This window comes from Hippocampus zosterae, chromosome 5 (assembly GCF_025434085.1).
Source record: "Hippocampus zosterae strain Florida chromosome 5, ASM2543408v3, whole genome shotgun sequence".
Lineage (NCBI taxonomy): Eukaryota > Metazoa > Chordata > Actinopteri > Syngnathiformes > Syngnathidae > Hippocampus > Hippocampus zosterae.
Window position 1 is genome coordinate 11,486,558 of NC_067455.1, and position 26,673 is coordinate 11,513,230.

The 26,673-nt window shown below is 41.8% G+C and overlaps 1 protein-coding gene across 2 annotated transcripts in view; it reads left to right on the plus strand.

Annotated features, from left to right (window-relative positions):
* creb5b (cAMP responsive element binding protein 5b) overlaps positions 1–26,673 on the plus strand; it is a 59,341-nt gene that overhangs the window by 24,883 nt on the left and 7,785 nt on the right. For both annotated transcript variants that reach the window (XM_052066616.1, XM_052066615.1), the window contains exons 6-8: positions 7,842–7,968; positions 11,286–11,396; positions 25,208–25,537. In XM_052066616.1, the coding sequence (XP_051922576.1) occupies positions 7,842–7,968; positions 11,286–11,396; positions 25,208–25,537 (568 nt within the window). The remainder of the gene's footprint in view (positions 1–7,841; positions 7,969–11,285; positions 11,397–25,207; positions 25,538–26,673) is intronic.

Consider the following 26,673-nt stretch of genomic DNA (forward strand, 5'->3'; position numbering starts at 1 on the left):
TGTAAATGACCTACGGAGAGATAAGAGACATCAAGCGGTGCGGTTCTGTTTAGTTGTCCGCCGGATGTTTTGCATCAGTAAGCCCTCATCGGGTTTACACTTACGCTCAAGGCCAACTGGCGATGATTGTGTCAGGGCAGTGAAGAGTGTTTTAAAAATAACAGTCTTTGGGAATCGGCCGATCCTTCCTTAAACGTCTCCATGTTGGCTCACAATGATGCTTCTCGCCTCTTAACTGGAGCAACTAAGAGGGAGCATATAACGCCGATGATAGCCTCCCGACACTGGTTGGCGATGCATTTTAGAATTTATTTCTTTTGTTTCAAAGCCGGCCCGGTAGCCCAGTGGTTAGCACGTCGGCTTCACAGTGCAGAGGTACCGGGTTCGATTCCAGCTCCGGCCTCCCTGTGTGGAGTTTGCATGTTCTCCCCGGGCCTGCGTGGGTTTTCTCCGGGTGCTCCGGTTTCCTCCCACATTCCAAAAAAAACATGCGTGGCAGGCTGATTGAACACTCTAAATTGTCCCTAGGTGTGGGTGTGAGTGCGAATGGTTGTTCGTCTCTGTGTGCCCTGCGATTGGCTGGCAACTGATCCAGGGTGTCCCCCGCCTACTGCCCGAAGACGGCTGGGATAGGCTCCAGCACCCCCCGCGACCCTAGTGAGGATTAAGCGGCTCCGAAAATGGATGGATGGATGGATGTTTCAAAGCCCTAAATGGTCTCGCCACACCGTCCCTTTCCGAGCTACTCAATTTCTACGCACCTGCCTGGTTGACCGGTTCGGACTCCAGCTGCTTCTGGAGGTACCGAGGTCGAGACAGGGTTTTTTTTTCTGCTGCTGGACCACACTGAAAAAAGAGCCTCCCTCTGCACATTAGAGAAGCCCACTCACTGTTCATTTTCAACAACTGTCTTTATTCATAGACTCTAGACTAGCATGAGACTCTGCCCCTGTTTTAGTGTGTTATTTTTACTCTTTTAATTGTTTTATGTTGAAGTAGTTTTATGGTCGGTTTGATTTTTATCTGTGGACAGCACTTTGTTCTAAGCTGTGATTGTTTTTAGTATAGTACTTTATAAATAAAGTTGAGTTGAATTGAGCTGGTCTCCCCTAGTTGTTTAAACTAAGCTTTTTGGTTTTGTCCGTTTCTGTGCACAACTCGCAGCAGGCCTGTGACGTACTTCTGATCTCGCCAGTGATTGCCAAATTAGTTTACGTTTAGCTTTTGGCTCCATTCACAGCAGCAGGAAAATGAGCCGACATTAAAAAACTCAAGAGTGCTTTAACTGTCAGAAAAATTAGGAAATGTAATGTGAGGGATTCTCTTAGGTTCCATCAAACAAATGGAAAATGAATGGAATAACTACGCTACCGGCAATGTCGCTGGGGCGTGCGGTTGAGAGTGTGACAGTCCAGCGAATAAGAATACTTACATTTACGGTGTAAATGAGGTTTCTTATGCTTCATATCTGCATTCCGGGCTCTGGGGGTAGTATCCTTTCAAAGAATATTTGTGTTCATTCAATGGTGGGACAGTGAAACTCCTCTACAACAAAATCGTGTTTGCAGCAAGATATTTTTCACAACAGGGGGTTTTTCACTGGAGCAAATTTGATCTCAGATGTAAACAAACACACACACACACACACGCACGCACAAACGAATGTGTACACTCACATGCATATTGTACGTATGTGTACTCTTTATTTTTATTCCAATCGTGCATAAGTATGAGCATACACTTGTTTGACACTTCATATAGTCAGTGTAGAAAGAAAAAAAGGGAAAGAAGTTGCAAAATTTACGATCAGCTTTCACTTTCACTTACATCAATTTCTTGGATAATGTCTTTTATTTTGCTTCCTCCATCTTTCATTTTGATCACTTTTACCCTCTCTTTCAGCATCAGAGCTCTTCTTGTCTTAGCTGCTTGACATCCAAAGGTGGCATTTTGTGGCAATGCAAAGTTCTTGCTGCGTCTGAAACTAACAATAACAAATACTCCCTGGACGACTGTGCATGTGTAAACCAGTGTGGTGGTTGCTGTTGCCGTTTCCGAGCGAAGCAGTAGAGGTCGCTGTTGGATTAGACTTCATTGTAGTGAATCTCGACGCGAGGCAAGAGCAGAGATAAATATTTTGTATAACGCAATAGGGTTTTTTTTTCGTTGTATGGGGGCATGAGTGTGGGAATGGTGTTAATGCATGAAGATCTTTTCACACTAGGGGGTATTTTCACCCATTTAGGTTTTGTTTTAGAGGAGTTTCACTGTACAGGGTTTGTGAATAACACCTGTCTACCCTTAGCAGTACAATTCATTGGATCCTTGCCAAAATGTCTGCGACTTACCTTTGTATGCTGAAGAACAATAAACCCCTTCCTCTGCATTCTGTATGTATACTGCGCTCGCAAAACAGGGTCTTTAGGAAAACAATGGGAGCTCATTTCGCCATTGTATTGACTCGATCTAGTGCTAAAAAGGTACCGGTAAATGGCAATGTTCCACAAATGAAGCAAATGTATCACACTGTACCAAACCCAATTGAACCCGACTGCTCGGGTGGACATAATCATTACCAGCTTGATTTTCACAGAGAGATGCTGCAAATTAGTAACAGTTGCTTCCAGCACACAACTTGACACTTCAGTCTTGCTTTTCTGGTGTTTTTTTTTTCCGCACACAGTCCCCGTCCCATCTCTACGTTGCAGCTTTTATAATACCTCCTTGGGCCAGGTTGACTTTGTCACCTCATTGCATGTCTGCACAGTTTTATATAGAACAGCATCAAACAAAAAAAAACAGAGGAACCCGGACTTGAACAGGCACTTTAAAAAGAGGCTCTTGAAGCAAGGCCAGGAGCCATCAGGTTGTCTTGAATTGTGTGGAAAAAAAAAAGTTTAATTGTTGCCAGTACTTTCCTCTCATTTAGTGGCAGGATGGATTTATAGAGAAGTTTTAAAATTTCATTTAAAAGGAGAGACAAATCCTTGGTGTCCTCATGGTGCCACATCACATCTAGTAAAATGATTGAGCAACAGTCTGCTAATTCGTAACAGACTATCAGCCACCAGTTCTCCTCGCTTCGCCTTTGCCTCTTCATGAGTCTCCCTAAAATGTGGACAGCGCCATCCCACATCCATCCCCTCTTCTCTCGCAGTGTAGCGCCATCCCGGCATCCATGCCTCCGCTAGCCAGCTAATAAAAGTCAGCCTGTGTCTTAACCCATTAGCGCTGATTTATTTGATCAGATTCGTTTTATTTCCTCAGCCCAAACCCCATGGCACTCTCCTCCCACCAGTGATTAAAGGCAGTAAATCAGGGGCAGGTCCTGTGTAGTGTTTACTCGGAGAGCCAGGCAGCTGCAAGCTGTTTGAGGCCCTTGTTTCTCCCTCTGTTTACTTCGGTTCCCATGGTAACTGCACCACCGTCTCCCAAGCGGCTGGAACTTGGCCCTGGGATGTTTTGGTTACGTTTGAAAGTTTTTAGCTGCTGTGTCTACCCAGGGCTCAGTGACTTCACCCCGGCACGGGGCGAGTGCATCAATGCTGGATGTTGGAGGAAAAGAGCGAATGGAGAGGGGTGGGGGGGGGGGGAATTGAGGAGGGAGGGACCAAATCTTGGGGTAGGCAGGCACAGGGTGGGGGGAGGGCGAAAAGGCAAAGGCATGACATCATTGCTGGAGTCGACTAAGCGAGGGAAGGATATGAGTCAGTGGACCTGTGCCTTGCCCTGTCTTTCTCTCCCCCTCTCTCTCTCTTTTGGAGTGCATCCAAGGCCCTTGTGTTGAAGTCTATAGTACTCCAGTCGGAACTGGGATTGTGCACACAGTGTCCACTAACGGGCTCATCTGGACGGTCTTGAGCTGAGATGGTCCACAAGACAAGAGACAATATACTTTTTGTAGCTGAAAAGATGCATTGTCTATATTAATAAAGACAACGGGATTAAGATAAGAATACACACAAGAAGGTCTAGCAGTGATGTCATGGCGGACTAAAGGTAGATGGTGGGTGGAGGCTGTGTGGTTCTGGGGTGGGGATTGGGACGGAAAAGAGCTGCTGTGAGAGCCCAGCACTCAGTAATGTGAGAGTGCGAGGTCAGGACTGTGGAGTGTCTACCTGCTCTCCCCAGGGGCCCACAGCCCAGGCTATTATCAACACACACACACACACATGCACACACGCACACACAAATAACATTTTAGTAATATTCTACTGTGAGGTCAGATAGATACTTTTACCATACCTGACATTATTTTAGGGGGAAAAATGCTAACTCCCCCCTTTAATTTGACCTAAAACATGTACAACTTAATGTTTTTTTTGTTTGTTTCTGAAAGGGTAAATAAACATAAACAACTGAAATAATAGTGGTTGCCCAACTGCAAAAACAAGCATTTGACCAGGGGTGTGTAGACATTTAATTTTCACTGTATATGTACACAGTATGTAATCACTAACATTTTACTGAGATTCTCTCTTAAAGTGGAACCTTGAAAGATGAATGAAATATAGTATAATAAAATGATAAAAGAAAAAATGAAAAAGGTGGTCAACATACTTAAATGTTTACCGGTACTTTACTTTACTTACTTGCTTACAGCCAATTACCGACTTCATTTCATTGAATTTGATTTCCTTTATTTTATTTGATTTGATCGAAAAACAAACATTAAACCCTGCGGCAGTTTTTTTAAAGGAAAATAACCCAATTGATTGATTATAGTGCAATTGTACATTCTTTCAGTTTCATTTCATATCAGAGTTGAATTAAAATTTGACTCAGTGGAAACAAAAGACTTTCTTTCACATGAATAAACACTGCACTTTTCCTTTTAATACTGACCATATTTTATTTGAGACGTTGTTGTTTTAAAGGCACGCATGACAAGAAACCGTTAGAAATGTTTGAAAGTCCAACCAAACAATTGCAAAATCAACAGTTTATTTCTGCCACCGCCTTGTTTTTCCATGCTCTTGACAGCTGGCGGAGGGAAACTGCCTTCAAGCAGTGCGCCGCCACACTACGTACCTCATTGTATTTTCATGACTTTTCCCATGTGGAAATGTTTGGCTACGCGAGCGCTGCTCAGGTGTCATATGTGCCGTTAAATGAGTGTGATTGTGATAAATTGTTATGTTAGACCTAAATGACACGCAGTCGGGATGGTAATAGTGGCGTGTGTACGGAGCAATCCCAAATGTCTGCAGGCTAAATGCACATATTTAGGTTTGGAAAAATATAGGTATTTATTCAGGTGTGGGACCATTTGCTCTGCCATTGCAACCCCCCCACCCCCCACACACACACACACATGACGATCTGGCACACGACTGTGCCAATATAATAATCCACCCTATGATGTGGTCAATTGATTACATTAACCTGCTGAATACAGTTAACTGAAATGCTGCTTGTTTGCACTCATTCGCAAATGCCTCTGGATATTGAGCTGAGCTTTATTGATGAGCGAGAGGTATAATTCATCCCAATGACACTGATGACTAGAGTTATTGATTACTTAAATATAGGTATCATTTCAAGAATTACAGTCATGAAAACTGCTCTCACAAGCAATGCATTGTGACTCTATAAAGGATGCCGCTGCGTTTCGATTTCTAGTACAGTGAAACTCCTCTACAACGAAATCATGTTTGCAGCAAGAATTTTTTTCACAAAAGGGGGTTTATCACTGTAGCAAATTTGATCTCAAATGTAAACGCACACGCACACACAAACATATGTGTACTTTTTATTTGTATTCCAATAATGCATAAGTATGAGCATACACTTATTTGACGCTTCATATATTCAGTGTAGCAAGAAAAAAAGGGAAATTGTGAAATTTAGGATCAGCATTCACTTTCTCTAACATCAATTTCTTGGACAATGTATTTTATTTTGCTTCCTCAGTCTTTCATTTTGATCACTTTTACCCTCTCTTCCAGCGTCAGAACTCTTCTTGTCTTAGCTGCTTGACATCCAAAGGTCTCTTTTGTAGCCATTTTAGCAATGCAACGTTCTTGCTCCGTCTCAAACTAACAATGTGCATGTGAAAATCTAGCTATCTAGCTAGCTAGCTAGCTAAATAAACTGTTGGTGCAAGATGACATTAAGTAGCAAAAGGTAATTTAATATTTTCAAATATTAATTGAAACGATTATGATTGTACAGGGTGTCCATGGGGTCTCTTTGCCATTTCAAGGGTGTATTGGGGGTGCAATTGATTGGATATTTTATTCAGATTTGTTCTGTTGACTTTGAAACTTAGCTTGTAGCCGACGTGTGCACATTTTGAGCATGACGTCTCTGATCCACTGGTTAACGGACACTTTGATTCTCTCCTCTTTCATCTCAAACTGCTTCAAACAAAGTGTGTGACGGAAAATCAGTGTGGGGGTTGCTGTTGCCGTTTCCGAACAAAGCAGTAGCGGTCACTGTTGGATCAGACTTCATTGTAGTGAATCTCGTCGCGAGGCAAGAGCAGAGAAAAAGATTTTGTATAACACAACAGGGATTTTTTTCGTTGTATGGGGGGGGGCAGGAAAGTGGGAATGGTATTAATGCATGAAGATTTTTTCACACTAGAGAGTATTTTAGCCCATGTAGGTTTCGTTGGAGAGGAGTTTCACTGTACGAATGTTTGGATGGCTCCAAACCCGAGCTACCTTGATCGGAAACCTGTCCATCCAGAGAGCTCCTCTATTCAAAAAGGTCCACTGTGTTGTCGGTGAGAATGTTCCCACAAGCCTTCTGTTTGTGAATGGGAATCGCATCAGCATAATCTCTTGCCTTCACTGTGATAAATGCTTTGACTTTATCATCTGTCATTGAACATGAAGTGTGGATATTTAAAGCACATCCGTAATCCATCCCCTGATACCTCAACTTTTTGCAGCCTGACTTTCCTATCGTGACATAGCACGTCCAAAACAGGGACTCGCTGGAGAAAAGCTTGCTTTGAAAAATGATTAATGATAAGAGCAATTACTCAAAGAGGGAAGTATGATACTCTGTGGGTTATAACCGCACTTTTTAACAGCTTTATGCAGAGGTTTCAGAAGCGTTCCATAATAATGTGACAAATGTTTTGGAAAATTCCTTTGTGCACGGTTATGAATTATTTCTTCTTTTCAGGGTTTTGAATTGTGTGAGAGGAAGTGGGCTTGTGTGCTTTCTTTAAGTTTTGAAAAAGCCATTTGTCCGGAGTGCGACCGTCACCACTTTTTAAAACTAGCAGGCTGCATCGACCCTTATTCTTGAGGAATGTGACAATCAATAAGTCTTTGGCAGACTCACTTTGGAGCGTGCAGTAGTTAAAAAGGTCACAAAGCAAGCACTTTGACTAAAATGATTACCCCATATCCCAGGCATTTAATCATAACCTATCATTGTAGAGTTTGTTTTTTTTCACTTTGAAACCACTCCTAAACATTGTTATTGTTTTTTCCTATATACTATCCTTTATGGACGACATTTCTGAGTGTCACTGTGCTGAGTGAGTTTCATGCATATGGTCAAACCCTCTCAGCACTCTCACACCCCAAAAAAAATATTTTTAAAAAAAAGGAAGGCCAGCCATGCTTCAGCTCTCTATGTGGAAAACAAAACCGATTGTCATGAAATCATAAAAGCTTGGTCCGCGGGTTACGGCATATTATTTTCATAACCTTAACAACAACAAAAAAAGAATCCCTTTTCAAATAAGTTTCCCAAGAATAATTACAGTTCTTAAGCAATGGCATATTAAACTTTCACTTTGAATGTTTGATTTATTGATCTGACCTGGTAGGCTTTCGTTTACTGCCCTGACACTTACAGTACTATGTGTGTCCTCTCAGGCCCGTCCCTGGCTCTCTGTCCTCACTGTTGCACCTACGAAACAGACAGAGACAGCCTCTGCCAGCCTCCATGGCTGGAACGCTGCCAGACCCCACCATGCCTGGCTCCTCTGCTGTGTTGATGCCCGTGAGTACACAATGGAGCACAGAGCGCACACACTCAGTCAATCGTATACACACACACACACACACACACACAAACGGACCACACTAGTTCACTCACATATGGTAGGTTTACACACTGTGTTGTGCAGAGTCATGGCTATGTCCGCGCTCTCACACCATTAAATTGAACTAGCCTAAGTTATCGAGAAATTCGGTTCGTGTAGAACAGAGGAAATCTATACCTGAGTGGGTATATAGATTTGATTGAAATGGTACCAAAAAGAATCTATCTATCTATCTATCTATCTATCTATCTATCTATCTATCTATCTATCTATCTATCTATCTATCTATCTATCTATCTATCTATCTATCTATCTATCTATCTATCTATCTATCTATCTATCTATCTATCTATCTATCTATCTATCTATCTATCTATCTATCTATCTATCTATCTATCTATCTATCTATCTATCTATCTATCTATCTATCTATCTATCTATCTATCTATCTATCTATCTATCTATCTATCTATCTATCTATCTATCTATCTATCTATCTATCTATCTATCTATCTATCTATCTATCTATCTATCTATCTATCTATCTATCTATCTATCTATCTATCTATCTATCTATCTATCTATCTATCTATCTATCTATCTATCTATCTATCTATCTATCTATCTATCTATCTATCTATCTATCTATCTATCTATCTATCTATCTATCTATCTATCTATCTATCTATCTATCTATCTATCTATCTATCTATCTATCTATCTATCTATCTATCTATCTATCTATCTCTCTCTCTATCTCTCTATCTATCTCTCTCTCTATCTCTCTATCTCTCTATCTCTCTATCTCTCTATCTCTCTATCTCTCTATCTCTCTATCTCTCTATCTCTCTATCTCTCTATCTCTCTATCTATCTCTCTCTCTCTCTATCAATGGAGAGTTAGATAGGGAGAGAAAACAAGATAGTTGAGCAGCCGCAGGAGAGAAAAGAGAACAATGGGAACAACAACATCCGTATCAAGAACAGTAAGAGTCCCAGAAATAGTCCCTAACTAAATCGCTAACGTTGCTACGTTAGACAAAATGGAACGTAACGAAAATAAAGTTACACATTATCTTCTTGATTGCCATACAAGCGTACCCCCCCCCCCAAAACAAAAACCTTCAATGCTTATCATGTAACTCTTAAAAGAGAGTAAAAAGTGTACTGACCCTAAAGTGTGACAACACCGAGAAAGGATTACCCAGTGTGACTTTTCGCATTAGCACGAATCACTTTTTCTGAACACCCTCACTACGTCTTCAGTTTGAATTGTTGTACTCTACAAAAATTGTACTGAACAGCCAAAACAGAGACCTCTATTCCACGAGTACCATTTCCAGTTCTGTGGTCATAATCACATATTTCCTCTTTGCTGACATTGATACACCTCCGTAGCCTCATTTTAAAAAGACACACGTGTTCACACACTTACACACGCAGCGATATAAAATATGATCTGCTATACTGATCTACTAAACTGCGGGAACAGCATTTGGTTGGAGTTACACGGTGGCTCATGATTCCATAATCATGATTACTACTTCCACAGCTCATGTCGAACATGGCCCGGTTGTCATCGCTTATCATACCATCTGCAGTCAGGGTTTCATGAAAACAAATGCAAACATATACCAACATTGCCCAACACACTCGTAATACAAGCAGGAGCTAATTTAGTAAAAATGTTTACAATTGTTACTGCCCGAAGACAGCTGAGGTAGTCTGCAGCACGGCCGCAACACTTGGATGGAGAGGGGAAGTTGTGACAGCTGTGAAGGGGAGACCAACTCCATATTTTCTTTCGTTGTCACTTCCTGTATGGCCTAGTGTCCCAATACTTTTATCCATTTGTTGCATGTTCACATTGTAACATAAGACAGCTCATGTTTATGGTACGAGAGAGAAAAAAAGAAGCTCTCATGTTTATTAAATTAAGAGTTAAGCCATTTTTGGGAAGATTGACGGTTCAGGGGTGCAGTTTGGGTGATATTTTTACACAAAACACACTTAGTGCAATTAAGGCTGTGGGTCAGGTTCGAGCCCACCATTCTCTGTAGCTGAAGGGGTGGGGGGTTGGGGGGGGGTATCCTGTATGGTGGGGGGTTGCTTTTCCCCTCGGAGGCCAAAGTTAGCAGCTGTGAAGTTGCAACAGCTCGCGTTTGCACATTTATGCATGCACGCACTCACACAAAGGCACCTTCTTTCCTGTATGCACACTCACTGGTCTCAGCCCTGTTTCTCGCTCAGCTGATTCCCATGCACGACCCGGCTGACCGGCACCACTCAGTGGCAGGTGATTCTCATGTATGCGTTCAGTGGTATCTCTATTTATGAAATTAATTGGTTCTGGAAAAAAATTCTTCACTAGAAAATTTTGGAAGCCCTGATTCGTTCCAAGCCGCCCAAAATTCAGACATAAATGTTTCCCTCATCGTTTTTTTGCCTTCTTCAGTTCATGTTCTCTCTCAGAAGTGGTTTTTGCCTGCCGTTTTGTTAAGAACTGGGCAAAGGACGTTTGCTTTTGTCAGCATCCTTTGAAAATGTCCAAGGCAAACTTCAGCATCGTGAGCGATCGCCCAACTGGTGAACACTTTTTCTGGGTGATTCACGTCTACGTAAAACTATCGGAACACCCGAGGGGCGACTGACGAGTACGTTGCATAGTCACATATCTATCGTCCTACACACAAAGATACATTCGGTAGAAGTCCCTCTTAGCCAATGGGATGTCAGGATGATGCTCGGTAATTGCCAATGACAGAGCAGCTAGAAGTATGTTGCGTTCAGAAAACTCTGAGCTGCGAATAACATCCCACAATGTATTTTTACCTTTCATATCTTGAAATTTCTTTCGTAACAAGAGATGATATTTTCCTGTTGAGATGTTTCGGTACTTGAAAATTTCATCTGAAGAGACGTTCTTAAGTAGAGGTACGGCTAACTCACATCAATGCAATTTCTCAACACATCCTGCAACAAGAACCGCCCAAGGTTTGGTGCGTGACTGCGACAGACACTCGCCACACAACTATCAGTAAACGCGCCCCTTGTTTTACCAGTTTCCTGTGTTAAGTCTCTCCATACATGCTTCCTGTTTTGGGTCAGCTCCTGTTATCGTCACACAAAAGCTGTGCTGAGGATAGCCTGTCATGTGAAATCCCACTTTCGTTGTCTCATCCTTATCTCTCACCTTTTTGTTTTTTTCTTTTTCCGGTCTCGTTTTGGCGAAACATTCCGGATTTATTGACTCACTTTTGCCGTTGTGTTGTCAGATGGAGAGACAAATGTCTATGGGTGCCAACATGATGGCTATGCAAGGTCCCGCCCACAGCAGCCCCTGCTCCTCCGCGCACATTCCCTCCATGCACTCAGAGGCCAAACTGGTGAGTACTGTATATGCATGCATACACATTTATGAGCGCATACACTTAAACGTGTGGCAGCTTTCTTTTCCACTGGGCTCTGCCAAGCACGGCCCCACTCTCTTAGGCCTGTGTGGATTTCATCATTTGGTGTGTAATCAAAGCTGCGTCTCAACCTGCCAGCGCAGCGCTCGGTGCGGGAATAAAAGGCTCTTTATGCAATTGTGGCACAGCTGCCCATTCTCCTGCCTGATGTATATCTTAATGTACAGAACATGTTCTGTGGCTCCTGCAACTTGTTCGCGCTTCTTTCACACAGACAGGCAAACTCGCATGATGTCATATTTCGCTCAGGGGGCAGTTCGGAACGGGACGGAGTTGCCAGTTGCAAAATTCTAAATATTGTAATTGATCTGAATGCAAATGGTATTTCCTAAATTTGTGGCTGGCATGCCCCCAATTAATCAAAACCCACATTATCTATATTCAAATTAACACCTCCCTCCAACGGACACCTACAATTTCCTGTCAGAAAAAAAAATGCTTGTAAGTTATCTCAGTTCATTGTAAGTTATCTCAGTTCATACATCCTATCAACATTTCTAATATTATGGCTTGAGTCATCTTTTTTCAGAGCACAGGTGGCCGGCATCCTAAGGAAATGATTATGATCACCTAGTAATAAGAATTTAGGTCAAGAAATTGTTCTTAACTGACATTTGAACACCACAACATCAGCACTTCCAAAGATGATCAAAAATGATTATTATTAATCGGATCATTAGGATTAATCTATTGTGTTTTTCACATTTTGTTTGTGGTTCCGGAACTTAGCCCCAGAGAGAAAAACATGGGTTCCCTATATCGTTATATAACTGTGGCATTGTTGAATATGATTTCAAACATCTAATAGGCCTCTCCTAAATTGACACCTCCCCAATCTCTAGTTCAGTAAATAAACACCCCCTGACCACGATATAAAAACTGGATTCATCTTGAGCTAGCAGGATCGCCAGCCAAGTAACAATGGGAACTCCTCCAAAGAAAGCACAAATATCCCAACTTGAAAATAACATGAGTAACGGAGAGCATGCTTGGAAATGGCCGCTGATAGCTGACTTTGCTGGAGACGTGGAGTGGATGGAGAGAAGCGAGAGAGAGAGAATGAGCAAGAGAGAGGAGTAGTGGAGGTCATCGGAAGAGTTATTGCTCAGATAGCGAAGCGCAGGAGCATTCCCAGGGCATTTAATTCTCCCTCTTCCTCCTGCTCTCTCAAGATTGATCGTCTTTGTGGTCTTTTGAATCTCCTCAACGGTTCCTATGGTAACATACCGGGGTAACACAATATTAGTGGATTGGGCTTATCTCTCCTCTGGCTGTCATCCAGACACATCTTACTCGTTTTTGTTCTCCTCCTATCTTTGTAATTGAATTGTAAATGCTCCATTGGGCCCTCCATAAACATATGCGGTCACTAAGTGGCTACAGGCCACCACTTCAGTCTGCCATCCAGACGCAAGGCACAAAAAAGAAAAAAAAGAAAATGCATATTACTCCAGATTTTCATCCCTGGTGTCGGAACGTAACTGATAGATTTTTGTGATTACAGCATGTAAGAATTGGGTGCAATTGTGTTATCGAGGGCACAATCTTTAGTATGTGTTTCATAAGCAAAGAAGCAGGCTAAATTCCATAATATCCCCTCCTGGGCCAGGTCGATAAATATGGCTTCGCTATCGGATAACTGGGCCATGATCAGGCCCATGTGTCCCCTGCGACGTTCTCGATCCAGCTCTAATCGCATTACCCCGACCATGTTGACGTTCCGCCAATGGGAAATCTCCACACTGTAACCCCACACCCATGAGGTATGGACCCGGGTGCGCTCTCTCCCACCAAAGTTTACACTATTAGAGCAGGGAAGGGGATTGAGTGGGACTTTGACAGACATGAGGGAAATAGATAGACAGCGAGTTGAAAAGTGAGAGACATTGATATTCCGAGACACCAAACACAGGGAAATTGGTATAATTCTCGTTTGAAAGGACTCAATTTGTGTGCTTGTTTGATATTTTGTGGTAACCGGAGGCCCCAGTTACAGACTTAACCCTCCCCTGTCAGAGAGAGCATGCTGCGGGTCCAGAGCTTGGGGGGCTAATGAAGGCTAATTGATTTTGTGGTGGGCCAGAGCAGCAGGGAGGCCTGTCTCTGGTGTAAATTGTTAATGAGCCAAAGGACTGCTGTGGCCCCTTGGGGACTCGTATCGCGCACTAAGCTCTGTTGTGCTCTACGAGCCAGAAGCTGTATCTCTGTCAGTGTCCATATTTGCTCTCTATCTGCCCCCCCCCCCGAACCCCCTCAGAAAGTGACCTGTGTTGAAGTGCAAAATTGACTTGTAATGTTTTCCGTGTTTGCTTTTAATTCGTCTGGGAGGCCTTGCTGAGATTGAAGTGTTTTATGAGTTTTGCTACAAGTGATTTTTGTGTGGAGCGCCGGGTGCTCGCGGTGCCGGGTGTGGTTGTGTTCTGTTCTGTTGTGGCCTAGGGAACAGAACGGTGCGTGTTGTGGGCGAGAGGTTGTGGGATAGTTGACCTTCGTAGTGTGAAGGAAATAGGGATGAGGCCAAGTTCCACAGCATGCCGGCCAATGCATTACATCACCGTTCAGAGACGGTTCTCCACGGGGCCTCGTGAGCACACACTCGCACATGCACACATGGTCTGATCCGGCTCTGTTTCATCATCTCCGCACAATAACAAACGTGCATGCACCTGGGCAGGCAGGTAAGTGTGCGCTGTGGGAAAATCCACACTTACAGTATGTCCTCTTTTGTTTCTCCTTCGACGGCCTTATCGGGTTTGTTCCAAACAACGTAAGCGAGTGCCACATGAATTACACATGACTCAGCTCATGTCAGTGCATCCATTCCCAAAGTCGTGCATCTTGGCTTTTTTGTGTTCTTTTTCAAACGAGCTCTGTGCTTTTCTCCATCCCGCTTGCCTGCCAATTTCAGACAGCCAAATCTTTTTCATGTTTGAAAAATGTGTTATTTGTTAGCTTCCAATTAAATATTGTTGACATTGTTACTAAGGACAATAAGTGTGTCACCAAGCATCAGGCTAGGCGCTGAGTTTTCAATGAGGTAAACAATACTATATGTTGCTCCACTGCAGCGCTCTTGGCTATGGGGCTGGCACACGACGGGTTCGATGACATAATTCCTGGCATGTTCTAAATGTGCTCCTTTTTACTCTGCGGAGGGAGGGGAAAAAAACCTTCTTCTCTTAAAGAGATATTTCATCTTACACAGGAGAACATATTATCAAAGGGTTTTCACCAGACCAAAGTAGCTTTTTACATTTCGTTTACACAGCCCTTAGTGTTAGGTCCTTAGATTAATAGGCATAAAGGTACAGTTTTACACTCATTTTCAGTACGAGGACATTTGAGAAATGTTCATAAAATGCCAAAATACAGCATGTGTTTATACGTCATCATTAATACATTTTATACACTTGTAATTGTTTTAGTGGGGAATCATTTGCTTTCAGTTGAATAATTGCAATGCTTGGCTGCATTTGTTAGCACCACTGCGCAACACCTCATGCTAAGCTTCCTGATGTAAGGCACAGCACGCGCGCACGCACACGCACAATAGAAGTGTATTTCCAGGTTTTGTAAGCAACATCTGTATGAATGGCAACATTGTCAGGGCGTGATGTCATCGGAGAGGGACGGTGAACTAAGAGCACAGCTGAATCTGCAGGCAGAACCTCAGTGAACGTGTATGCCGTGCTGTACGGTATACATTTGTGTCCGTGTGTGTGTACCACGTGCAGAAAAATGACTCACCCTCATTCCTCTGGCCCTGGTAGTTATTGTCCTTGGAAGTCAAAACACATTTGTGGATTAGCTGGACTACAACAAAGCATTTGCATTATAGTCGATGCAGAGCTCTCTTATCTAAGCAGTTTTGTGCAGTTAACCTCAGGCCAACGTGGAGCCATGACAGAAGACACACGCTAACATGTACTGGCATACCGTTACGGGTGATGAATATGCAATTGTTTCTTTCACCATTGAGGTGAGTGGAGTCAGAGTGATTAGCTGTGAGTTTATCAGTGTTGGACTCAGACCAAGGAGGGGCCAGGAGGTGAAGGGGTCGGGGGGGGGGGGGGCTTCTCACACTGAATCCCACTGTTTTGTATTTTTTCTAAGCCGGAGACATACTGTCTCTTGGAACTTTTACGATGGGGTGCCACTCGTTGAATAGATCTTGCTTATTCACACAATCACCATCGTTTCTTCGGAGCACATCAGAACCGCTGAAGTCATTCAGAATCCGATCCTTGAGAATTTTCTCTATAGAAAAGAATGGAAATCATCCTTTCCAGAATCTGCATCAGAACATAAAACTGCAGTGGCAAAGTTTTAATTGGGGATGTCCCTCAATTAAACTTAACCAGGGTTATAATAGTTTGGGATTTTTTCATTATAGTTCATATTTATTTCATTTAGATTTAGTTTTTTAACCCTTTCATGCATCCTGTAACCTGATAACAAGATAAGCTGTCCACCATAGTAACTGTTGTCCCCAAAAGGGTTAAATTGAGTTAGTTTTAATCTGTCTTCAATGCAGGGATTTTAGTTTTTATACGTTTTATCATTTTTTTAAATGCTTTGTTTTACTTTAGGTTTTATTAATTTTAGTATTAGTTTTAGCTTTTTATTTATGGCGTAATTGTGAAGTGCAAAATATTTTTTTAAAAAGGTCACTAAATTTAGTGTAATAACGTAAACTGCAATTCTGAAACGACTGTTTGACCTTCTTCTTTCTATTCAAACGTACAGCAGTACTAAAATTAATTCATTTAAAAAGATTCCTCAAATGATATTCATTGACAAAGATGAAAACGAAGGACAGGTTCCGCTACAATCATAGCTAATTTTGGTTAGTTTTTCATAAAAGTGAGATGCAGATCAGTTCCTTTTCTTCTTCAAACAATTTGTTTTACTATATTTTTGTTCATGAAAATATTTTTTCAATTTCATTTTTTTTCATTTCCTACAATAACCTTGAACTTCACTCAATAAATTTTTGTTGGTTTTTTTATGAAAGAAAAAAGCGATGGAAACCCCCCACCCATTTGTGTTTTTATTATTATGACAGTAAATTAAAATGACTTGGATTATTCTTCTATTAAATCACACTTTTATCGATACGCCAAGCAACAGAACTTTTCTGGTTGGGCGCTGGAAACGCTCTGAGAGTTTCATTTTACGTGAAAGAGTTGATCTGTTTACTTTTGGTCAGGCATATTTGAAGGTTTTCACTGTTGTAGAATGTTTATGTCTATGCATATTTTTACGGAATATTTTGGCCATTATTTGGCCATATTTAGCATTATTTGGGAGTGGGGGCAACATGTTGCATTTGGAATGTGGTTTAATAGATAATATTTGAGGATCTTTGTATGTGTAGGGGTTGGTGTGTGGATGGGGGTGACTGTCTTGCATCTGTTCTTCTTCGGATAAATCCATGTTGTTTTTGCTGTGCTGATGCGAAGGCAATTTGGTCATGGTCCAGGGCCTGTGAATAGGGCGGGATCTGACACAGCCAAGCCTGGGTAAACCAGCTGCCATCACATCCATGGACTAGTACACTGTCAATGAACCCAATCACCCAAAAGACCCCAGACAACAAACCGTTGATTGAATTGTTCCCTAGACTACACGATCATATCTAATACACTAGAGATGTGATTGGATTAAGATTGTCGGGTCAAAGATTTCACTCGGGTACGTTCTAGTCAATATTGACGAGTTTGGTCAATATTTTGATCTCCTTGGACACCAGGAGATCTCATTTGCTACCACTTTATTTTTCTTTTCTCCAAATTCTCTCCACAGAACCCAGATGAAATTCAATAAAAGCCTCCCTTTTTTGTTCCTTTTGTTATAAAGGACAATAGGGTGTGTCTGTCTCTAACTGGCAAAGAGCTCCATCTGCAGTAAATGAAAATGATCTGTTGATCCACTAAGGCATTCTGTAGTCAGTCTGTATGATTATGATTGTGATTATGATGATATTGATGATGATGATGGTTATGATTGTAGGCTATGTTTTGGTCTCTCCCAGGCACATTTATTATTAGGCCTTCTGTTGAGTTGAGCGGTTGTAACAGTGAGCATAAAATTCTTGTTGAGAGCTCTGCTTTAAATGAGCGGGAACAGAGTGCAGTCAGAACCCCATTCATTAAGTTGACAGGGTGGAGAAGCAGCTAAGAGTATGAGCGCATGCTTTGGATCACGCTCCTCATTGGGTGTGCGTCTCGCTGTCCCCGTCCCATTCGTCCGAGCGTCTGGCCTTGGCAGAACAGCCAGTTTGTACCGTGCCGCAGTCAGAGGTGGGCCCAGCTCTTATGTACTTGGCCCGGGACCTGAGAGAGGAGACAGGGGGCGACCTTTCAGCCGAGTTCTCCCATCAGACTGTCTGCCTCGTTGTTCCCTGAGGAAATCAGTTTAACAGTCCCCAGCTCTTGGCAAGCACAGGGAGAAAAGGGTGTATGAGAGAGAGGGGGGTGGAGGGTTACTGCCTCTCTGGGCGAGAGGGAAATCTAATAAAAGTGAACTAATGGGGGGTGTGGAGTTTAAGGGGACAGAGAGTGGGTTCTTGCAGGCAGGCATTAGAATGGAATTAGATCCTCTTAGCGCTTGGCAAAACTACACAGGCAAGCCGCTGCTTTTAAATTGCAGATGGTGAACTGTGCTGGTTTGAGAGTTTGGGGACCAAATCCCGCACTAAATATTGTCCGAAACGTTATGCCAATGAGGAATGCTGAAACAAATGATACTCCTGGAATCAAATGTGACCCCTGGAAATTGTGCTGGCTGAATGGACCTGCGTCTGTTCTGTGATGCTGGTTGACTCCCAAATTGCACTCAACAAATACTCCATATGAATATAATACTTCAACTAATATAAATTAAAGTGAAAGAATGCATTTAAAAAATCAATCCAAACTACTACCATAAAAAATAATAATTAAATTAATTTAAATGAACCGAAGCAAAATGAACTGCAATGAAAAAAGTCACAACTATTTCAACCCTGCTTATGGGTGACGTGACTTTGGAGTGCTCTGAAATGCAAACCGTCACCAGGCTTATTTGTTTTATCTTGACCTGCAAATGAAAAGTGGCTCATTTCAACCTGCAAATAGTGAATCATTCTTCCAAAAAGAGGCCTAGCGCTTGCTTCAAGCTGTTTATTGCCACTCCCAGTTGAAGTAAACCTGAAACAAAGAGAATTGTGTATTAAAACAAACCACATCACTTAAAAAGGTTCACCCACTGAATGTTTCAGTCATAGGCAAACAAACAGAACTGGTATTAATGTTGCACTAGTTGTAACCTTTTGGTCAATGGATATTTGAACACAAACTTAGCAACAACACATCTTGACCGATGATACTCAAGGGCACATATTCTTTATCATCTTCACAAAAAGGACTACTACCAACGTTCGCCATAAGTTATCGTGTCTTTTCTTGTTGCAAGAAAAGTATTTGGCGAATGTTTGGCAAACATTTTGCAAACATTGAAATGAAACCTGAAACAATTGTTCGCCCCTAATTGGGATCTGGGCTTTACTCTAGCATTGTAGAGGGGCTTTCGTTTCATTTGAAGTTCTGTCATATTTGACCTTTTTGCCCTTAACAGTCCCCTTCTCAGGTGGTATTAAAAAACACACCATGAAAACAGAAAAAACAAAACTTCGTTAGAGGCTCACAGTACTAAAGTCTCACATGATTTCCTGACATCTCTTGAGATGACACATGCTGACACTTTAAACGGCAAATTGATTTTGACTTTTGTGCAATACTTTTCTGGAACAATTAGCTTGGATGTTGAATTTCACCACTTTTGGGCATTTTCACTGTGAAGGTTCGGCTGTGCTTTTATGGCTAACTTCTTCTCGATGATGCAGTTACTTGACCCATGGCTAAATTTTGAGGAGCTGTTGTGCGGCTCCAGAGACCCACTGGTAGCTAAATAATACCCTATTCCCTTGTTATGGCGAATAAAAGTGCTCACCTTGACCTCACTGTGCTTGATTTAGCCCTCCCAGCATAGTCTCTTCCCACAGTCCCTTCTCCTGCACTTCCTCCATCTCAGGTTAATAGATATGAAGTCATTTGTCGAGTGGAAGCCCGGGCGTGATCTTCGAAGCTGCCCAGAACACTCTCAGGACATCACTCAAAGCACCCTTGTGTCAAAGAGGAAGTGGCCATTAATAAATATCGTTAATGGCCCATCACCTGCTCTGCCTGAAACCACATAAAATAGAAAGGTCGAAAAAAGAGAAGGTAGCAAGAGCAGGGGGCGGGGCAAAGGTGTGAGAGTAGGTATACTCAAAAAAGTTTTAACGGCACATATTCTATTTACTGCATTATTGTCCCTCACTTATTTGCAAAAACTGTTGAAAACGGCCTCATGAACACCATCACAAAACGAGATTTTTAGTTTAGTTTAGTTTGCTGTGATTTGACACCCCCTCCAATCCCCCGGTCCCAAACAAAATAGGACAAATTCTGTGCCTTGCACCCGACAGGCTAACACCTGTCCTTATTTAATGACTGTTTTTGGTGTCTGCCATGTACAAATATACAGTACTGTATGTGTGTTATTAGAGTGAAATGTCGTGGCGGCTCAGTTGTGGCAAAATGCAACCATGTGTTAGAAGGCATCAAGAAAGCTGATGAAGGTGTTTTAGAATGGCTTGTCATCACTTTGCTAGCATCCTGTTGATGTGTCACTCTGGTGGTGGGAACAAATATTTCAGGTTTAGGTTTGTTTCCACTTTTGGCTGAGCTGTAGCAGCTGCCCAATTGCTGTACCTGGATCAAGGTACATCAAGTTTCTCATTTTTAACTCTTTGATTGAAAATTGTAGTTTGCACATAATTCGAGTCACATACAGACATAGCAAAAGTATTCAAGCTCTATACTTAAGTAGAGGTGATTTATTCCTTACTAATGAAACTCCTTAAGTAAAAGTAAAAAAAGTGCCAGAATGACTAATTTTAATGACTTTCTTTTTTACATCAAACTCAAAACTTCAAGCTCGAAATAACAACTTCAAAAATGCTTGTAATGTAATTTTAATATGAAAAATGTCAGTGCACAGTGTTGTACTTTATAAAAACATATAGTAATAAAACAGTTGAATAGAATGTAATGAATTGAACAGTTTGTGCCTCACGATTTCGTGCTTCAATGCTCCTTGACATCGTGCTCCTTAAGTGTGCATGCCGTTGCCATCTGGGGGCAGTGTAATACAATCATGAATTATACTGTACCGTAAATTAAAAAGATAAGATACGATACGATAAGATAAGAAAACCTTTATTAGTCTCGCAATGGAGAAATTCCCAATTCACAGCAGCAAAGTTATGAAAGGAAGAAGTAGAACAACAAAATACAGGAGCTGCTGGAAAGGCAGCCACTCTCGCGGCGCCATTTTGAAGTCAAAATAACAAAAATAACACAACACAACACATAGGACACAGACAGTCGTGCAATCGTCACCACTTTTCTGCATAGACTTGACTCTCACACAAGTGATGCAGTAAGCTCTAGTCATAAATATATATTTTTTGTTTGTTTGTTTTGCAGAGCATCCAAAATATATGCCTGTGAGTATAGTTATATTGTCTCTGTACATGTTTTGCTGCACCGTTTCTGTTCAACTAGCACGCGCTTAAAAGGTTACGACGAAACGTGGCAGATATTAACAGTTTCAGAATGGACAGAATTTGGCAGATTGTTTTCCAACATAAGACAATAATGACTTATGAAAACATTTAGTCTCCATTTAGTGTTCAAAACCACAATTTCTGCTTGCAACTCAAGATAAAAACCTTGAATAACTTGCATGCCAAGTAAAGGTATAACAAAAACTAACAAAATTAAAAACCCAAATTGAAATTTTTTTCGTGTGATAAAACTAAATAAAACTCACGTCTTTGCCAATGAAATATGACACATGAGCTTTCGAGAATTATTTTTTTGGTAGTGCTATATATGTCTGTAGGGAAGAAGAAAGGTCAAAACAGCCATTTGAGAATTGTAGTTTATTTCACTTTACTACACAACACGTAGGGTAGTAACCCAAGTAACATATCTAAAATAACAAATTAACCGAAGTACATTGGGAAATTTGTACCTTTCAACTTGCCACTACTCTTCGGTCATTGGTCACACACTTTCTAGGTTACGCTGCTCATCACCTTGTTGTTGGTTGGCTGTTTTAAATTCGTAAAAAACGCATGATCCTTTTAGTTTCAGTTATCATTCAGTTCTTCACCATCACCACTCGTCATCCATGCAACTACATAAATTTGACCTGCATCTGGATTTTGTTTGTTGACTAATTCAATTATGAAACGGCTAGCACGGCACTGCCAGCTGGACTTGTATCAAACGCAACGAGAGACGGGCTCACGCTGTTGTGGGCTGATGGCCTGTTTGGAAGAGGCGTCTAATCTCAGACGACCCCCCCCCCCCCCCACGCTCTTCCACCACATTCTAAAAAGGGTTTTTTGCGAGCGCACAGCCTGCCTTCACCTTCTCATACCCTCTACGGCCTGCTATCATGGCATCAAGTTGCAAGCAGCCCCCCCCCAGCCCCCGCCTCGCCCCCATGCGCATGATAGCCATTTTATGTTTTTCCTTGTGATAACTTGACCTGACTCTGAGACTTGCAGTTGGGTCTGATTGGTTTTCCTCTAAAACAAGAGAGGCGGGGCTCACCTCCCGGGTGCTGAGTGACAAGTTGAAGGGTGAAGTGAATGTGTTGTGTGAGGGCTGTCGCCCTCAGAATTCATCCCGTGATAGGCGGGCGATGTCTCCGTCGACTCCGAGGAACATGATGGATGTCTGTAAGCCTGCTATAATCCATTTTCTGTCTTGGCCGCAAGATCAATTGATTTGACGTTGTTTTGAGTCCTGAACTTGTTATCCCACTATTCCTCTCCATGTGTTACAACAAACTTTTCTCGTTGCATGTGCGTATGGCAGGACAGCTGCAGGCCTGAGGCTGCATGCTGTGTGTTAGCGTGGCCTCTGTGGTATTTTAACCCCGGTGGTCACAACACGGAGGAGTTGTTCCTCCTCCTGTGAGCGTTGACCTGTTCAGGCTGCGGTCAAAGCGGCTACCAACGGCTGAATTTTTGGATCAGATATAGATGGAAGTGGAATAGCAAAAGAGAAACAAAACAAAACAATGTGAGGTCTGTGTGACTATTTCAGGCATGTCTCGTATGGCAAACTGAGACCATACTCACCTAAAACAGACATGACAAGGTCATCATTTCATAATTCCGGTTTCTCTAGAATAGATACTAACATTTATTTGGGGATTGTGGGTATGCAGCTCTAAATCAAGGTCAGAAAAGAATGGACGGTACTCGTGGACTTCTTTTAGTCGTCTGGTAAAAAGCTTACCATTCATGGATGGTGTGAGAGAGGAGAGGGCGAGCTGATGGAGTGCTCCGGTCATGTCTAAGTATTGTGATCCAGACCAGCTGGATGACGTTCCCTGTGGGAATCGTGAATGTAGAGGTTGTTAAAAGATATGGAGCCCTGGACGCTCCATGGACTTACTGACAGCAGCTGGGAGGAAGGGGGAAGGGAATTCCGAAATGAAAAGTGTGGGATCCATGGCAGTAGCCTTGTGTCGAAGTCTTTCCTTCGCTCACTTTTATTTCCAAAACCATAAATCAAACCAAATGTAAATGCATTTATGCAACACATTAGACTAAACAGCTCTGACCTGTTACTTGTGAACACCGCTGACGTGAATGTCATGAATGAGAGGCGGACATTTTATTTTATTTTTTGAGGGGGATGATGTCTACATTTGAACCCTTGTGGCAAACTGGCCATAAGGGTTATAATGTTTGTGGATTATCTTGTCTTCATGCCATGCCCAGAAGAAAAAAAAAAACAACCTCTCGAGGGAAAGGTTAAGCGGGTAAACACAAACAACATAAGAACACCTAAAGAGTGAAGAGAGAAGAACCGCAACGTCTGTCACGGCTAAGTAGTCCACACGCTTAAGGCAACAAGCCTCCTGCTGGGTCAACAGTCTGAGACTCGCACCTTGCCAGAGAGCTCATCTCATAAACACACACACACACACACACACACAAAGAGTAGGAGGTTATTAAGAATATGAAGAGGTAAGATGCAGAATGGCCAATCAGGGAACGTAAAAAGGGGGAATGACAGGACTGAAGGGGAGATAGAGGACAGACTAAGTGCTTTGATTTGTTCCCCAGACATATGGATTTATGGAGCTATTCATCAGTTTATCTACTCAGTGCATGAAGCCATCATAACTGTTAGTATTCAGCAAGATAAAACATATCAGTTCGTATAAGACTTCTATGATTTACTTTTGGGGAACGTGGGGATGGACAAAAGACAAACTCCTTAATGACAATGAGGAAAATTATCAACAAATCACTTGGATATCCATTTATTTTTTTAGGCTGCACAAGTTGGTGTGTATGGATTCTTAAAGATTTTTTTTCAATATTTTAAAATGTCATCGTTGAGTCCAGGCCCAGCTGAACTTCTTGACACGGAACGCTCTGTGAAACTAAAAAAGGAGTAGCTAAAGTGGGCTGCTTCTTGCTGAGAAAAAGAAAGTATTAAAGTAACACGCTTATGTTAATACCACTTAGCTCAGCAAACAAAGACGATAAAAATCATGCAGATCCTGAAATGCTTGCATTACTTGACTAGCCTGTATGCTAACGCTATTTACTTTACTTCAGGCGTACTTACCTTTAGGCAAACACAGGCAATCACCTGAAGCCCCATGATTTCCAGATGCCCTCAAACATCCCCCCGTCCCCGCTAAAAAAAAATAAAAACACATGAAGAACGTTTTCTTTTAGTCTTACTTGTAATACACAAACTTAAAAACATCATGACTGTTTTAAATGCGGCTTTCTTATGCAATGGACTATTCCACCTTCTTGCTGTGCAACTGCAGACTTGATTCAGGAGCAGGGTGGCGAAACGAACTTGTTGATACTATGTCACTTATCCCAATGGGATGGCCAAGAGAAGGAGAGAGGAAAACAAACAGCGTTTTATCAAAACTACCAAAGGTTTCAGTCTTTTTCATTGTGATGTCCAATGTATGGAACCGAAAACAGCAAGGAAGGAGCAGTAGAGAACGAGTTGGGACTGACATGACAAATATAACTTTAAGATATGGTAAACAATATTAAATGTTAATTAATGTTCTTTTCAATTACATTAAAAGCATTGAGATGATTTACTTGCGAGGTAATACTCCTGATGACAAAATAGGACCGTTTTCTTTAATTCACACTTTTTACTTGATGATAAATGTAGAATACAACAGCAATGATGGGTAAATCTTACATGTACATAGATTTAAGTTAAGTTTTGCTTTCTACAGGTTACAACGGGTTCAAACAGGTTAGGAAAATGAAATGTTCAAAAATAAGTTATTCCCATGCCATTGGGCGGTGCAATGATTCTCCAAATGTTTTGAAAACCTGTATCTGACATCATGTTCTTCTTCCTCTGACGATAAAGTTGTATGGGTTAACTCAACAGTGCCCCCTTTGCTTTCAGCCAAGTACTACACTCCATTTTGCATGAATGGTTTCAAGACGCGATTAATTTGCAATCAATTCCACAGTGACCAATTTATGGACAAATTGCTTTTTCTGAGGATTTCTACTGAAAATCTGTTACATCAACTTTGTGGTCCTTCTTTGCACTCAGAGGCTGAAAGCTGCACTTTCACACCACCCTGGCACCCTCGCCAACGGAAACATGAACTCCATGGGTCACATGATGGAGATGATGTCGTCACGGCAAGAGCAAGGCAACCACCATCACATGCACTCTCACTCACACCCGCACCAGCATCTCCAAGCCCCTCCCCACACGTACCAGCACCACGGCCATCACCACCACAGCCAGGGCCATGGCCAGGGCGGCCACCATCACCCGCAGGGACACAATCCACATCACAACTCCCACAATGCCCACCTGCATCCCGGGCACCCACACCAGACCTCGCCACACCCTCAGATGCACTCTGCTTCACAGGTAAGACATTCTCATACTTCAGTTTGGTACAGCCATCTTTTAATGTGCACTACCACCTACCGCATTGGAGTAGTATTGTATCGAGCGCTTAAAGTGCCACATTTTCTCTTGTGCCAGGGTTATAATAATTTTACATTTTCCGTTAAAGTTAGTTTTGATTTCATTTTTGACTTTTTTAATCCAGTTAGTTTTAATTTGTTTGAAATATTTTGTTGTTTTTATCATTTTTGAAACTTCTTCATTTTCGTTTAGTTTTTCTTAGTTTTAGTATTAGTGTTAGTTATTTTATATAGAGAATATTTGTTGAGTGCAAGATAAAAAAGGTCACAATAAGTGTTGTGTAATAAATTTAAGTAAACTACAATTCCAGCCCAGTGGTCCAGTGGTTAGCACGTCGAGCTCACAGTGCAGAGGTCGTGGGTTTGACCCCGGCATGTTCTGTGGGGTTTCTCCGGTTACTCCGGTTTCCTCCCATATTCCAAAAAAATGCATGGCAGGCTGATTGAACACTCAAAATTGTCCCTGGGTGTGATTGGGAGCGCGGATGGTTGGTCATTTTGCGTACTGAATACTGATGATATATTTATATAGCGATACACTTCGTTCCACCCAGCCCTAATAGTAATATTGTGAGCCCAAAATATGTCATATATTAAGATGTGCCAATGCTTATATTCTCATCACATTACATCTCCAAGAACAACATTTTAAATGGTTTTGTTTTACTAGAACAGAATAGAATATGAATTTGTCATGTAATTAATACTGTACATATATTCTGAAAGCACTTTTATCCTTGAAGGCAAATTCCGTTTTCACTCTGCTATGTCGTGTTTACTGCATACATTACCTCACATGAACAACCAAATTCCACACATAGACAAGTGGGATCTACTGTATATATTTTTCACTTCTGTAAACCTTTTTTTTTTAATGTGTAATTGTTGCAACCTTACTGTCATCGAACTGCTTGTCTTATTCTTATCCTTTTAGCATAGCCAGTTGCAGGGAAGAGGTCAGTCAATAAATGTTAATGATTGTGGTTTTGTTCTATGGAAACTTTGCTCCACACCCATTTGCAAAGAGCGAACCGCGGCAAACTTCTGACCACAAATACACGTGCTTGTAGTATGCAT